General features: G+C 38.8%; 2 protein-coding genes across 2 annotated transcripts in view; one reads left to right on the top strand and one right to left on the bottom strand.

Moving 5' to 3' along the window:
- The window catches only part of LOC150088778 (uncharacterized), a 90,973-nt gene extending 76,533 nt beyond the window's left edge, over nucleotides 1–14,440 (bottom strand). The window contains exon 1 of the mRNA XM_090370892.1: nucleotides 14,312–14,440. The gene's annotated coding sequence lies outside the window, so the exon portion shown is untranslated. The remainder of the gene's footprint in view (nucleotides 1–14,311) is intronic.
- LOC150088779 (uncharacterized) lies at nucleotides 3,250–5,310 on the top strand. The gene is made up of 3 exons (XM_090370320.1): nucleotides 3,250–3,420; nucleotides 4,658–5,036; nucleotides 5,216–5,310. The coding sequence occupies exons 1-3, from the start codon at nucleotides 3,268–3,270 to the stop codon at nucleotides 5,308–5,310; spliced, it is 627 nt and encodes a 208-aa protein (XP_090226446.1). The 5' UTR covers nucleotides 3,250–3,267.
- Nucleotides 14,441–15,519: the final 1,079 nt, after the last annotated feature.

Raw genomic sequence — 15,519 nt, 5'->3', positions numbered from 1 at the left:
CGTTTCAGAACTTCTAAGAGGGGTAGGGTACATCCTAACAACTCGAAATCATATAGCAATGTGGGGTCGGAAATGCTTTCCTGAAGCGGTGTTGTACACAGAAGCACCATAAAGAAAAGAGACCGCAAGTGAGAAATCGTTTTAATAATACATGAAAAGAAGCAAAAGGTACATGGATTAAAGTAAGTGTTCGAAGTTTCTTCAACCTCGTATTGCTTTCGCACAGTGGTACCTTGGAAAATGTGCTACAAATCCCCTTTTTCCTGCTGAAGTGTTGTTTTCCGATGAGGCATCCTTCACAAGGGAAGGAATTTTCAACACGCATAACGACCATATCTGGGCGGTCGAGAACCCGCATGCAATACGACGTCGTGCAGCACAGATTCGATTTTCGGTCAATGTATGGGCCGGTATTATGGGAGATCACCTCATCGGACCTTACCTGTTACCGTGTCGTCTAACCGGACCTATCTACTTGATCTTTCTGCAGCAAGTATTGCCACAACTTTTGAGATGTGAACAGATTTCTGCATCGACGCAACAGACAATGCGGTTCCAACACGATGGAGCCCCTGCCCATTATAGCGGAGATGTTCGTAACTACCTGGATGTCACATTTGGTCAACAGTGGATCGGACGTGGTGGTCCCGTGCGTTGGCCTGCTCGGTCACCCGACCTATCATGTCTTGATTTTTATTTCTGGGGTCATGTGAAATCGCTAGTTTATGACACCCCTGTTAACAATGCTGAGGAGCTGGTTGCAAGAATCGCAGTAGCTGCCGAAGAAATTCGAAATGCGCCTGGAGTATTCCAGAATGTTCCGATGTCCATGCGTCGGAGATGTGAGGCGTGCATTGTAGCCCGTGGAAGAAACTTCGAACACTTACTTTAATCCATGTACCTTTTGCTTCTTTTCATGTATTATTAAAACGATTTCTCACTTACGGTCTCTTTTCTTTATGGTGCTTCTGTGTACAACACCGCTTCAGGAAAGCATTTCCGACCCCACATTGCTATATGATTTCGAGTTGTCAGGATGTACCCTACCCCTCTTAGAAGTTCTGAAACGTTTAACTGAAACACCCTGTATATCCCACTTAGATCTTCCCTTAAATGTCTTGTTGCAAAACCTTTCAGTCCACGCAAGCCAACTTAGCCGTTCGATCTGCCCTAAGACAATATAATTCATGTACAGGCCGCCATTTTCCTTCTAGTCGCCTGTTTTCTTCGCGTGGAAGATTTCATATCAGACTGAATCGTAACACCCTAATTTTTTTTGTGTCTTGAACGGCTTTTAGCTCTTCTTCCTTTGGTTTATGCGTGACTCCAGGATTTCTGTTGCCCAAATGCATAACATAACATTTAGAATCATTTAAATTTTAATTGTATTTCTCGGACCATTGTATACACGTCACTCCAGTCTTTTTGAAGCGACATGGCTCTGCTCGAACTGTTAATCCACCTTCTCGCCCTCAACTGTTCAGCAAACTTTGAAACCTTCCCTTCGTCAGTATCATTTATGAACATTAGAAATATACGAGACTCCAGTTTTTATACGTTGGCCACCTTGAAGACTGGCCATTTGTGACAACCCTCTGTCTCCTATCTTTTAGCCAGCTTGCGATCCAGCTTAGGATCTTAACATTAACTCCTACTTCTTCCAGTTTATGTAAGAGCCTTCTATAAAGGAAGGCATTAAGACCTTAACTAAACTCTGGATATACATCATCTCAAAATTGTTATCTGCATCCAACTGTTTAACGCCCATATCGTAGTAATTTACCAGAATGGTAAGGTATGACTTCCTTTTAACAAACACATGCTGGGATCTGCTCAATATGCTATTCTTATTGCAATGGTCCTGAATCGCTTCTTTAACCAAGGACTCCATGATTTTCCATACCATAGAAGTCGAACTCAATGGCCTGTAATTAGTCAATTCCTCTTTAGAAATTGACCTTTATTGACTGGGTAGACATGGAAAATACCCCAGTCTGATTTTTACGGAATCTAATGACGCTCTTATTATCATTCTCAATGGTTAGATACCCTCACATGCAACCTTTTTTAATTATAACTGAATATATACCATCCTTCTCTGTAGTCTTGCCATACTTTAATCTCAGTAACACTTCTATCAAACGCTTCTCTGAGATCATTTTATCTCATTTTACAGCAATCTGAATCCATAGCATCGTCTGGAGTTTAGAGAAGTATCTGTTCAATCCATCTGCCATTTCTTCTTTCTATGGGCCTTAGACTGTAATCAAAGGGACTTATTTTATTTACTCTCTTTTTTGTATTCATATATGAGAACACCTCAACTACATTCTTAGTTCTCTTTGTTAGTTTTCTTTCATGTAATCAGCTTTCGCCCGTCTTAATCCCAAAGTTTATTCTTTTCCAAAAAGTTTATTCCAAAACTGTTACCATGTAGTGCTTTTCTGACCCACGTATTCCAGTCTATAGAAGGTAGACTGAAATTGCTCATAATGGAATCATTGTACTTATTAGCCAATTCAATCTGCCTAAAGATATTTTTGTCATACTCCTCGACGTCATTTGGCCTGTATTGTATGGTTGACAACTATATAAAAATAAACTAAACGTTTTTATGTGAAAACTTTGCGTCCTTTCTTCATTTTAGATTTCAGTTAATGTTCTATGCAAATCCTCCTTCAATCGGTATATTTTACTTGCATAATTTATGATTTAGTTAATCTTATAGAATACGGTTTAATTTTTCCCCAATTGTCAGTTAAGGAACGAAGACTATTTCAATTATTTTACCTTTAATATAAGTACTGATGAATCTGGCCTTTTATTGGTTAAAGTGTGCTTGTTATATTCCCTAATTCACGATGGATAATAGTGGTTCCGTTCTTCGACTAATACGAAGAATAAATAGCTCAAATTTTAAAACTTCACAAGATGTTAGAAATTTTTCATTTCTTTTATCTTTTGGTGCGTTGTTGAGTGAATAATATCAGTGAAGTCTGAGGCGAGATAAGGTCAACAGATGAAGAACTCCCGAATATTTCTGAAAAAAGTTATGATAAGATCAACGGGACCAACTGGAAGTCTAAGTCTTAAGGGAAACGTACAGATGGGTCAATATGATATCTGCGTATCTTACCGTAATTTACACTTGAATCTCAAGTGCAAACCTTGAAGTGTCACGTGTGTAGGTACAGACATCTATTAAAAAGAGTGTACATAATTGCTCGTCTCTAACATTCTTGAGGAATTTCGGACTGCAACAGAAAAATGCTGCAAATTTTCGTATTATGTTTAGCCATTGGTATGGTGGTCGGCCATGGGAGTCTTATTGACCCGCCTGGGCGTTCCACTATGTGGCGCTTCGGTTTCAAAACCCCTGTTAATGTTGACGACAACCAACTGTACTGTGGAGGGTTTGGAGTAAGTAGAACAGCTTTTTATAATTGTTGATATATAATTCAATATGATAAAACTCCACTCATTTCCCATTGAAAGCTGTTAGTCAAATAATCACAGCTTAATAACAGATTACCTACATGAGACACTGTGGGAGCAGTATGGCATGGCGCGTTGTCTTGCTGATACAGGTATGGGCCTTCCCCGAAGTATTGCCATAATGTACGAAGTGTATAATTGTCCAGGCTGTCCTGGTATTGCACAGCATTCATGGTTTCGTCGATAACGACTAATGGGCCCAAGCCAAACCATGAAAGAAGCCCCATACCATGACACTGCCTCCACCAGACTTCATTGTTGGGAAGATACAATCGGAAAGCAACTGCTCTCCTGGTATTCGCCGCACTCAGGAACGGCCATCAGACTGGTAGGGTGCGAACCTCGACTTGTCTGTCCATAGGACTGTTTTCCACTGTTCTACAATCCAGGATTCGTGCTCCATACACCACGTTAATCGGCGTCTAGCATTTGTTGAGATGATCATTCTGTTGAACGTGTCATCTTGCATGCCACTTTTGCAATTCTGTTCGAAGCCCAGTGTGCATATTTACAGCAGGTTCTGTGACATGTTGTATTCATAGGACCAGTTTCCCCATCCAAGGAGGGGTGTCGGGATATTAATGGTAGGGCAGTGTATATGTAGTAACAGAGACGTGCCTTGAACAATGCAAGATCATTATTTTCAGAAACCTCAGTATTCCCAGTAACAGACTCTCCAATGATTCCTAACTCAAAACAAAACACCGAGTTTTGTTATTACGTGCGAGAAATTGATAGAATTCTCTACAGCGCATTGATAAAATTGAAATTTAATGTAAATTTTTATAATGATTCCACACGCCTCGATTTTTAATCCTCCATTAAAAAGTATTTTTTTCTCTGAAATACATTAATTGATAATCTCTCTGATGCTCTATCAGGTATGAATTAAAAACTGCCATTATTACAGTACATGACATTTGTTGCGACTTTGTTTTTGTCATTTATTTAGCCTAAATTTAACAAATTGAACTATTATTTACATTGTAACCACTAGTATTATCTTTTTATTAGTATAAATCTTTACAGATGTAAAGAAATTCAATTATTTTTTGATATTCATTGAAGTGTGCCTCTCCAAATATGATCAACCCACGTATACTTCTCTAAAATATAGCAAGGAGAAGATAGATTATCTCAGAATATTTCGTTTCTTTAACAGATCCAATGGGGTAAAAATGGAGGAAAATGCGGCATTTGTGGGGATCCTTGGAACCTACCCGAGCCTCGTCCTAATGAAGACGGTGGTAAATATGGCAACGGAATCATTGTTAAGACTTACCAGTCTGGTGAAAAAATTACAGTTGTAGTGAGGTTGACCGCCAACCACATGGGTCACTTCGAATTCAAGCTCTGTCCAGTAACTGAAGGCAAAAAAGTCGACCAGGACTGCCTTGACCAATATCCGTTGGAGTTGGCAAATGGAGAAGGAACCAAATACATCATTCCTCACGGTGGAAGGGGGAACTTCCCAGTTGAGTTGCAACTTCCAGCAGGACTGAAATGCGAAAGATGCGTTCTCCAGTGGCATTATCGTGCTGGTAAGTAGAAACCGGATATTGGATTTATCGTGTACTCAGAAGAAGGTATTTGATTTTAGTTTTCATTTGAATTCAGCATTGTTTCATCTTTTTTTTTCTTATTTTATTCAAACTATTGTAGGCATTGTCTCACAATATTGATACTATCATCTTATCATATTTTTTTCTTCTACTTTCAGCTAACCAATGGGGAAAGTGCGAAAATGGCGGTGGAAAGATGGGATGTGGACCCCAAGAATTTTTCCGAGCATGTGCTGATATCAAAATAGAATAAAAACATAGAATAATAAATGTTTCATCTATAAAATTTATTTATATTGTAGTTATTTGTATTTAACACTCGATTCACAACGCGTTCTCATATTGTGAAAACCTTCACAACGAGTTGTGAAGGTTTTCACAATATGAGAACTCGTACACTTTCTTTTTTGAGGTTTTCATCCCAAGTAAATTAACCCTGTAAAATTACTTCAACTATATTTTTACAATCAGGACCAAAGGTTATCCTTAACTGACCCTATTTTAGAGGGGAACTGGCCATAGAGAGGAACAGGCATTTTGTATGTTATCAGACACTCAGTCTAAAACACAGATGGATCCAATATCTTCCTATTTTAGAAGATTTAGGAGAAGTCTGGTTAGCCTGTCTCCCTAAAATCCACTCATGCACACCTCCTCGATGGTAAGCCCTGTTACGTCACTTAGGTGGCAACGAACGTGTAGAGTGGTTCTCTTCAAGACGCCTGGTCAGTGTGAAGAGGAAAATACCAAATCCTCCAGCACATGACAGCACAACACAACAAAACAAATAGCCCTCAGTCCCCAGCGGCTTTCACTCCCCCTCTTACGGCAGCGAGAGGATCAGAGTGGAAGCAGATGGTGCTAAGAATCTCTGGGTACGACCAGGCTGCCATGCACGTAAACTGAACTTGGCCTGTTACAACGTAAGATCGCTCATCGGTGAAGACAGGATATTAGAGCTGAAAAAGGAACTAGAAAATGTGAATTGGAATATCATCGGTTTGGCTGAAACAAGAAGAAATGAATCACTTATAAGTTTATCAAGTGGAAATCTGCTGTATACCAATGGAAACAGTGAAAGGAGAGAAAGTGGAGTTGGCTTTCTGGTCCATAAAGATATACAAAACAACATTTTGGAATTCAAAAGTACATCACCAAGGGTGTCAAGACTAATACTCAGGATTTCTAAGAGGTATACGTTAAAGGTTATAATGATTTATGTAACAAGACGAGGTTGACGAAATGTGCACCGAAATTGAGAGTCTTCTAGATGAGCAGAAAACCCACTACACTATCATTATGGGGGACTTCAATACTAAGATCGGAAAGAGACAAAACAGCACAGAAAGAGGAACTATAGGAAATTTTGGAATTGGCGAAAGAAATGAAAGAGGTGAGACTGGTGGAATTTGCAGAATATCGAGGAATGTCAGTAATGAACGCTTTTTTCAAGAAAAGGGTGAACAGAAAGTGGACATGGAAGAGTCCAAATGGATTAACAACTAATGAAATCGACTTCATCTTCACTAACAGAAGATATATCGTGAATGATGTTACCGTCCTGAACAAGGTAAAAATTGGAAGTGATCACAGAATGGTAAGATGTACACTTGATACAGATGTAGGAAAGGAAAGGAAAAAACTGACTCGAGTAAATAATACACAGGTCTTTGAGATAACAAAAGAGGAGAAAAGGCAGTATGTACTGGAACTTAAGAACAAGTTTGATCTTCTGCAGACTGTTCAGGACCAAGATATAGACGAAGAATATTACAACTTTCTGAAAGTGGTAAAACCCAAGAAACCTATAGGGAAAAAGAAAGCCAAAGAAGAAAGAATTAGTCAAGAAACACTTGTCATGATGAACTGAAGACGACAAATGAAGAGCAAGAAAAACACTGACAAGGAGAAAATTGAGTATACTGAGTTATGCAAAGCCATTAGAAAGAGATTCAGAGAGGACATAAGATTTAACACAACAAAAATATAACAAGCATTAAGGGAAAAGAAAGGACTTAAATCAGCATCCATGAGCAGTAATACAGAAAGACAAATGATACTGAAACTGAACAATAGCGATGGTGTAATTATAAACAGCAGAGAAGGCATAATTCAAATAGCACAAGACTACTATAGAGAATTATACAAGGAGCAAGGGAATGATGCCAGCAGTGGGAAGATGGATCGCAAATTAGTAACACATACGACATACCCGATATTCTTCCTGATGAGGTAGAACATGCGTTGAAGAAAATGAAGATCCAGAAAGCCCCGGGGGAAGATGGAGTTATTGTAGAGTTGTTAAAATTGGGAGGACGAGACATAACACAAAAACTGGCAAGGCTCTTCACAAAGTGCATTAGAAAAGGTGTGATGCCTAAGCAGTGGAATAATGCAATCATAGTTTTGTTGCATAAGAAAGGAGATAAATCAGAAATTGGAAATTATAGACCAATTAGCTTGTTATCCCACATCTACAAGTTGTTCACAAGGGTCATTACTAACAGATGAGAATCAACCGAAAGAGCAAGCTGGCTTTAGGACAGGATTCTCAACTATGGATCACCTTCACGTAATATCACAGCTAATGGAGAAAGCAAATGAATATAAAACACCATTATGCCTGGCATTTGTGGATTATGAAAAGGCATTTGACTCCATACAGCATAAGGCAATGTTTCGGGCACTGGAAAGACAAGGGCAAAGATAGATACCCCATATATTATGATTTTGAAGAAAATATATGAGAACACTACCTCTTTTATCAAACTAGACAACGACAGTAATAAATTTAAAATTGAGAAATGAGTTCGACAAGGAGATTCAATATCTCCGAAGTTGTTTACTGCTGCTGCCCTAGAGGAAGCTTTCAGAAGATTAGACTGGTCGCAGAAAGGAATCAATATGAATGGAGAGTACCTAAACCATTTACGATTTGTAGATGATATAGTCATAAGCCACGATCCCAAAGAATTAGAAGAAAATCTTAATCAGTTATGCACAGTTAGTAAGGATTTTGGACTAAAGATGAATATGGCTAAAACAAAAGTAATGATGAACAAGTATGCTGCAGAAAGGGAAATAATGATTGAAGGAGCAGTAATTGAAGAGGTGGAGTCATATACTTATCCGGGAAAAGTCATTGGCTGTAATAATGATAAATGGCTGGAAGTCAAGAGAAGAATAAATTTTGGATGGATAGCATTCAGGAAATATAGTCACATACTGAAGAGCAATATCCCAGTTTGTCTGAAACGTAAAATAATGACCCAATGTATACTCCCCACCATGACTTATGGAAGTGAAACTTGGGCACTCACCAAAAGAATGGAAGAGAAGCTGAGAACTACACAGCGAAGAATGGAACGAATTATATTGGGAATCAGACTGTTAGATAAGAAGAGAAACACATGGATTAGGCAGCAAACTCAAGTAAAGGACATTCTTATCAAAACTAAATAACTAAAATGGTCTTGGGCAGGACACAATGCTCGAAGACATGATGACAGATGGACTAAGAAAATAACAGAATGGTACCCAAGAGGAGCTAGAAGAAAACCTGGAAGACAAAGGCGGAGATGGATAGATGAAATTCATGAGTTTGTGAGTAGTAAATGGATTGCCATTGCACAAAACAGAAGAAACTGGAAAGTTGCTGGAGAGGCCTTCCTCTTGCAGTGGATTGAAAATGGCTGATGATGACTCTATTTTAATATTTTATTAAAATGTTGAGTATTTTACGGTTAAACTGCTGTATTCCTGCCCTCCCCCTCCCATTAAGGTTTAACATTACAACTTACGGGTCATGAAAACACCAAGAATAGCTCTTGATCCAATTTGAGTATCAGTAAAGGGCAAAAGCACTACATATTACATTAATAAATGGCCGAGAACTTTGCCTGTCTTATTATACAAGCAGCACTATCCCAAAACAAAACAATGGCCACTGTCCGGACCGACTGGGGATTATCCTCCACTTACTGACCCTGAAGTTCCTGAGGGGGATGTAAACCCCCAGAATCTTCTCCCAAAGGCTCCCCAAGTCCTGCCCCCAAGAAGTAGAAAAGTCAGAATTAACCAGAGTGTATGCTTTGTGTACTGTCATAACAGAAAAAAACTAAAGGATGGATCAGGCTATACATATCCTCTAACTATCCTCTCCATCTTTCTATCGCTACTCCACTTCTCCATCTTCTCTCTACTATATATCCACTCTCCTTTCCTATATTTCCATGGCTTCCCCATCTCGTCGGTTCTGGGAACGCCCAGCAGGAGCTAATTGATGAATATGGCGTGCTTCTGCGCAACTACAGACAAGAGACAGGGGGGCCAATAAAACTGGTGTTTGTCGCTTCCTGGCTGCTAAATCTCTTGATACCGGCCACTTATCACAACAAAACATCGCACCTTCACATATACCAAAGCTCCCACTTTTAAAACTCCGTGATATCTTTACTACGTCCAATAACTGCTACTTTATCACTTTGACTTGCACGACCAGATGCAAATTACCATTGCTCTAACGTATGAAACTTTTCGGCTTTTTATACTGCGAGCTATGCACAGTCCATTACTAATGGGGGTGGTTATAACTCAGTGATCACTGTGTATGCAGAACAGTTTATTAACGGATTTCACACAAATGGAAGCAAAAAGACATACAATGGATTCAACATTATAGGCGATGCAGAAACCATACACATCATGCCGGAAGCAGGTTTATCTAAATATAAAGAAGGGATTGAATCAAATCCAGAGCCAAAAAAGGGCCCCAAATACAACTTTAATTACACTGAACAACAGTCTGATTCAAAACTTAATGTATGAATTGTACGTTTCATTGTTGAAACTTGTGCATTGTACACGTTTGAACAAGCTTCGAGTTTTAAACAAGTTTCAACAAGCTTCAAGTTTTAAACAAGTTTCAGCAAGCTTCGAGTTTTAAACAAGTTTCAACTTGTTGATATACTTGTTGAATTGTAAAAGTATATATTTGAAATGAAAATAAAATTCATAAAGTACAGATGTATACTTTTTTATGATTCTTCTATTGAAGAGAAGCCAAATATTGCCACTGGAGAAAACCAATGACACCGTTGGATTTGACATACAAAATACATCTATAAAAGAGTTACACTAAGTAGCATTTTTTTGCTACTTAGGGTAATTTATTATTCATTTCACACTGTTCAGTGTGTTAGTATGGATAGTAGAACTCTTGTGGCAGTTTCGGTGTGAAAGGCTCTATCTACCACATGTGCATCGCGTTATTCGTTTACAAACCCAATAACCATTGCACGCATCGAAATAAGGTATCGTTTTATTTTGCCTCAATATCCACAAACATAGCGGGACGAATCTTTCGGTCAATAAAAGTCCTTCCATTAGGGTCAGCACTTCGAGGTAGAAAACAACGTGTTTTACAGTCATTATTACGAAATATAGAGGTCGTAAGATATTTTACGTAAATTATTGGTGATTCTATTTATCTATTGCTGAATCTATCAGTCACTTTTCCAGTTATGTCTGAATGATATTGTGGTTTGGTTGGTTAGGGAAAGTCTTCACACATACGAAGTAGTTAGCTCAGTTTTCTGATGCTTGCCTTTGGCTGATTGTTTTAATGTTTGTTTTCATTTCTTGAAATGATAAAAAGAATATACCTTTCCAACGAAGACCGAGATAATCTCTTAAAGGCATCTTCAAAAAAAAAAAAAGAAGAGGGAAAATCTTAGCTGCAGCGAGTGATGGTTCTCCCGTGAGTTCTTGCAGGTTTTGTAAGCAGCACGCATGCAAATAGGCCAGTGAGCGCACACTTGCAGCCCTCGTGGATAGCACAGTGGCTAGGATCGCCATCCTTCCCACACTGGGCAGGAAAGACCTGAATTCCATTCCCGTCGTTGATTTATGGGCCTTTTTCACAACGTAGCTGAGTTTGTCGGTCTCAGGTGGAGGTAGCATGGTTTTTTCTCCCGTAAAGTTGGGTTTTAAGTCCAGCAAACAGAAAATCTACCTCAGAACACACGGAATTTACAGACTATACACGGAGCAAAATGGTCTTGGTCGCTGAAGCTCCTAAAACTCAACAACAACAACAACAACAACAAGCACACTTCAATGGGCAATTTTCGATATGATCAACCATATGAATTGGAACATTATGAGCAAAGTGGTCAATATGATAGAAAAAAATCAATCATCAATCAACTAACTTTCGATTCTCTTAATCTCTGTTTGTATATCCATCTGTCAGTCTGTTTCTTTGTCTCTCTCTCTCTCTCTCTGTCCACTGGAATAACACTGAGTGGCCAGTTTATAAGGTGCACCTGTCCTTTTTTTGAAACGGAACACTCCTTCAGTAACAGCATCACGTGTTCATACCATGCGATATAAAGCAGGTGGACAGAAATGTAGGGAAGCTGAACGTGTGCAACTCAGTGCGAAAAATGGACAAACGAAATATTTAATTAACCTTGAGCAATGGCAGCTGCGCCGGCATGAGTATCTCGAAAAACTGCGACTCAGGTGCCTTTTTCTTGCGTGAGTGTGTCTCTGGCTTATCGAGATTGGCCAATAATCAAATAACATCCGACCTGTGGCGATTCTGTGGTGGGAAACCACCTTATAGAAGACCTGGGCATCTTAGAGGATGATGCGAGAAGCCAACGGAAGCGGACACGATTTGTGCATGGTAACAGAACGGTTATGGTCAGTCAAATAACAATCCAGTACAACAGTGGTGACCAAAGAGGCATTTCAGAATGTGCTCACAATATCTCAATCCAGTTGAGCACCTGCGATGAGGTTAAACGAACTCTTCGGAGCTGAGATCCGTAACAATCCAATTTGCAAAAACTGTGGGAACAAATTGAGCTAACATAGGCCAGCATCCCTGTGGCACTCTTTCGACACCTCGTTGATTCTATATCACGACTAATCCAGCCTATTCTGAAAGCCAAAAAGGGGACCTTCTCGCTATTAAGTGGGTGTTGCTAATAAAGTGGCTACTCAGTGTATATCTCTCTATCCGTCTCTCACCGTCATTCCAAGGGGATGCTCATTTTAATTGTATTAATTGACTTTTTAAAATATTACAAGACTAAGCCAAGTATCTGAAAATTAACAACATTGACCTAAAATGTTTCACGGTGGGGGGGGGAGGTGAGGTGAAGCAAATTCACACGAGTACATTAAAAACCAGTACTGGTCTCTAAGGTGTTTCTAATCTCATTTCTGCCTACGTATTTCCCTCCTGTTCCTCTAATTTGGTGCAAGAACAAAAAGCGACCATGCTAATGCGACACTGAACCACGCAACTTCCAAGCAACGACACACAAACAGCAAAAAACACCCGCTGCGCACAATTTAAAGCAATTAATACCGTGTAGTCATTTGTTTATCCCCGAACTGATATTTTCTTCTGTGTTAATACGCCCGAATCGATACTTATATTAGTCAAGAATTCCAGGATCTGAGTAAAGGGGTAAAGGAAATTTATAAGATAGTTTAAAAAAACTGCCGAATTTTTTACTCGCCGAACTCCACCCCACCACCATTTTAAGGTCTTCTAGTATCAATTTGCAGAATCAAAAGATAAAGATTTACAGATTAAACACTTGTATTTAACAATTTTATCATTGATTAAACGATTGCATAGCAATCAATCTGCTGAATTTAAATAACGTCATACATAGCATATACACGTCATAGCACGTCACGTCATCATACATCACGACACGTCATCACGTCACAAGAAATCACAGATCTCCATAATACGCCATATCTCATCGCATACGTCATGATATTTTATAAACCTATTTACACGTTAAAATGAACTGGACAACGTCATTAAACCTATTTATACGTCAAAATGCATCGAATGTACGTCGTAATAATACGTCAGAGTGATTCGCAGTTTATAGAACTCTTTATTGCATACAGAACGCAATTATCATATCACAATACGCCATAATGCTTTATAATACATCATAACACGTCATAATACATCATAATACATCATGTATTTCACAATATATTATAACACGTCATACATAGTGTGTACACGTCATAACACGTCCTCGTACATAGTGTGAATACGTTATAACACGTCGTTATGCATCTCAACACGTTATGCATGTCGCCAACAATCGCAGATCTCCATAATACGTAATACATAGCATATACACCTCATAGGACGCACGTCGTCATACATCTCGACACGTCATGACGTCACAAGAAATTACAGATCTCCATAATACGCCATATCTTATCGCATACGTCATGATATTTTATACGTCAAAATGATGGACAACGTCATTAACCTATTTATACGTCAAAATGATGGACAACGTCATTAACCTATTTATACGTCAAAATGCATCGAATATACGTCTAATAAAACGTCAGAGTGATTCGCAAGCGTCATAATATCTAATACTAAGCTTATAAAGTCAATGGTGGGCATCTTAAATGCTGATGCCATCTTGGTTCGTTGGAATTATGAGCCCGCTGTATTTTATTAAGTAAAAAATTACATAATTTATTATTTTATTTATTAATGTTTGTTATATCCAAGTAAACTTAAAGTACACGTGTTATTTTTCAATCTATCCTGTGAACCCTGGTTCTTTGGCAGTGACAGACTCTGCAATCACCTTGTATATAGTCACAGAGGATATAACCACCATCCTTCCACACTGAGTCGAAAAGGCCTAAGCTCAAATCTCGTCACAGATGCAACGGGAATATTTATGGGCTTTTTTCTCACAACGTGGCTGAGTTAGTCAGTCTCAAGCGAGGACTGCTTTTTTTTTCTCCATGAAACTCGGGGTTTTCATCCAGCAAACTCTAAACCGACTAAAAGACACATGCAATTACAGACAGAATACAACGCCTCATAGCCTAAGTTGCTTTGGTGCTTGACACTCATCTAACATATCACTTCCCAGACTTCCAGAAGAATAGTGATTTCATTATTAATAATAAAAATATATAATTATTATCCGTTTATTTAAACACAAGGTTTGAATGTACTTTTTACAACTGATATGCTTATAAATTCGGGTTAATGGTAAATTTACAATATACGTGGTATTTTTAATACATTTTAGACTCAATAAACGTGGTTGCGTTGGTCCGGGGACTCCGGTAAATCTTTCTTTGAAGGGTAGCGTGGTGTTTGTTGATAAACGCAAACAATATTGACTGTAATCATAAAAATATTTAAATAACCCACATCGGATGTAAACACTCACCTTGTAGCCTGCGAATGTCTCCTTTAGGCGCACTGAAGATAGTTCCCGAATAGGTATTTTGATTCCGAAGTTTCAACAGGTGGTGCAGGGAAAAGACAACTTTCTTAAGAATGTATTCGCAATAACCACATAACTCTTCCACGTGAAACCACTTAAACCGAAACCGGTGACCCCAACACTGTAATCAGGGAACCACTCCATATGAGGGTAGCATTCGGTGGAAGACGCCAGCGTTCACTGTTCGCCTGACAGCGTTCGGCAGGCTTCGGACACGCATTTTCAATGACCATTGTATTTACAATCACCTGGCAACAGCACTCTCGCAGTTGCTGCGATTTGAAATAATCAGTCGATCTGACGCATGCGCTAACCGAAGCACGCTCGGTCAGAAAAATTCAAAAGCAAATTGGCGTCAGCGGCGTATCTAATCGGGGCGGATTTTTTCAAAAGGGTTATGACGTAAGTGGCAGAAAGGCAAAAATGAGTCACCTTAGAACAAGCTAAGATACATCAGCAAAATAATAACAGGCGCAGAAAGACACAGAAATTCGTAACGCAACATTTAGTGATATAAAATATACACTAAGTTGTCAAAATATTAGCCCGCACACCATACGCACTCCTAACACCGAGCAAAATACGCTGGTGCCTCGTGACATTAGTTGCCTTGACGCAAAACCAAACAATGACAAGTGAAGTACTGTTTGTAGTTTCTACGCTGCAATTTATTTTTCTGGCTTGGAGAGGTGTTTGTTGATGTCTGGAATTTGTTTGCGTAACATTCATGCATTTGTGGAGAAATTTTGGTTTTATGGGTAATTCGCTTACGATAATAGAGCGAATGTGTTGAAAGAATGGTGACGCTTATATTCTCGTTAGATTATTTTAAATTGTGGAATATTATGAGGGGATGTCAAGCCATTGTGGCTAATTATATTTCTAGTGGGGTGAATTTGGGTTGTCTGTGTGCAAATGTGTACTGCTATCCATCAGTGAAGAAACTATGCAAATGAAAAGAAATTCGGTTATAAATAATGAGGATTCAAAGAGCCACAAGTAAATCGTGTCTGTAAATTGCGTGTGTGGAAATAGAAAATGAGTAAAAGAGAGAGAGAAAAGGTGGAATGTTGGTTAGAAAAAAAAAAAAAAAAAAAAAAAAACTTGGAGTGAATTCTCTGGTCTATAACGGATGACAGACTCCTCTGAAC

This window comes from Mastigoproctus giganteus, chromosome 3, assembly GCF_048544385.1.
Source record: "Mastigoproctus giganteus isolate SK-2022 chromosome 3, ASM4854438v1, whole genome shotgun sequence".
In the NCBI taxonomy this organism is placed as follows: Eukaryota; Metazoa; Arthropoda; class Arachnida; order Uropygi; family Thelyphonidae; genus Mastigoproctus; species Mastigoproctus giganteus.
This window is presented reverse-complemented; position numbering and strand designations above follow the sequence as displayed.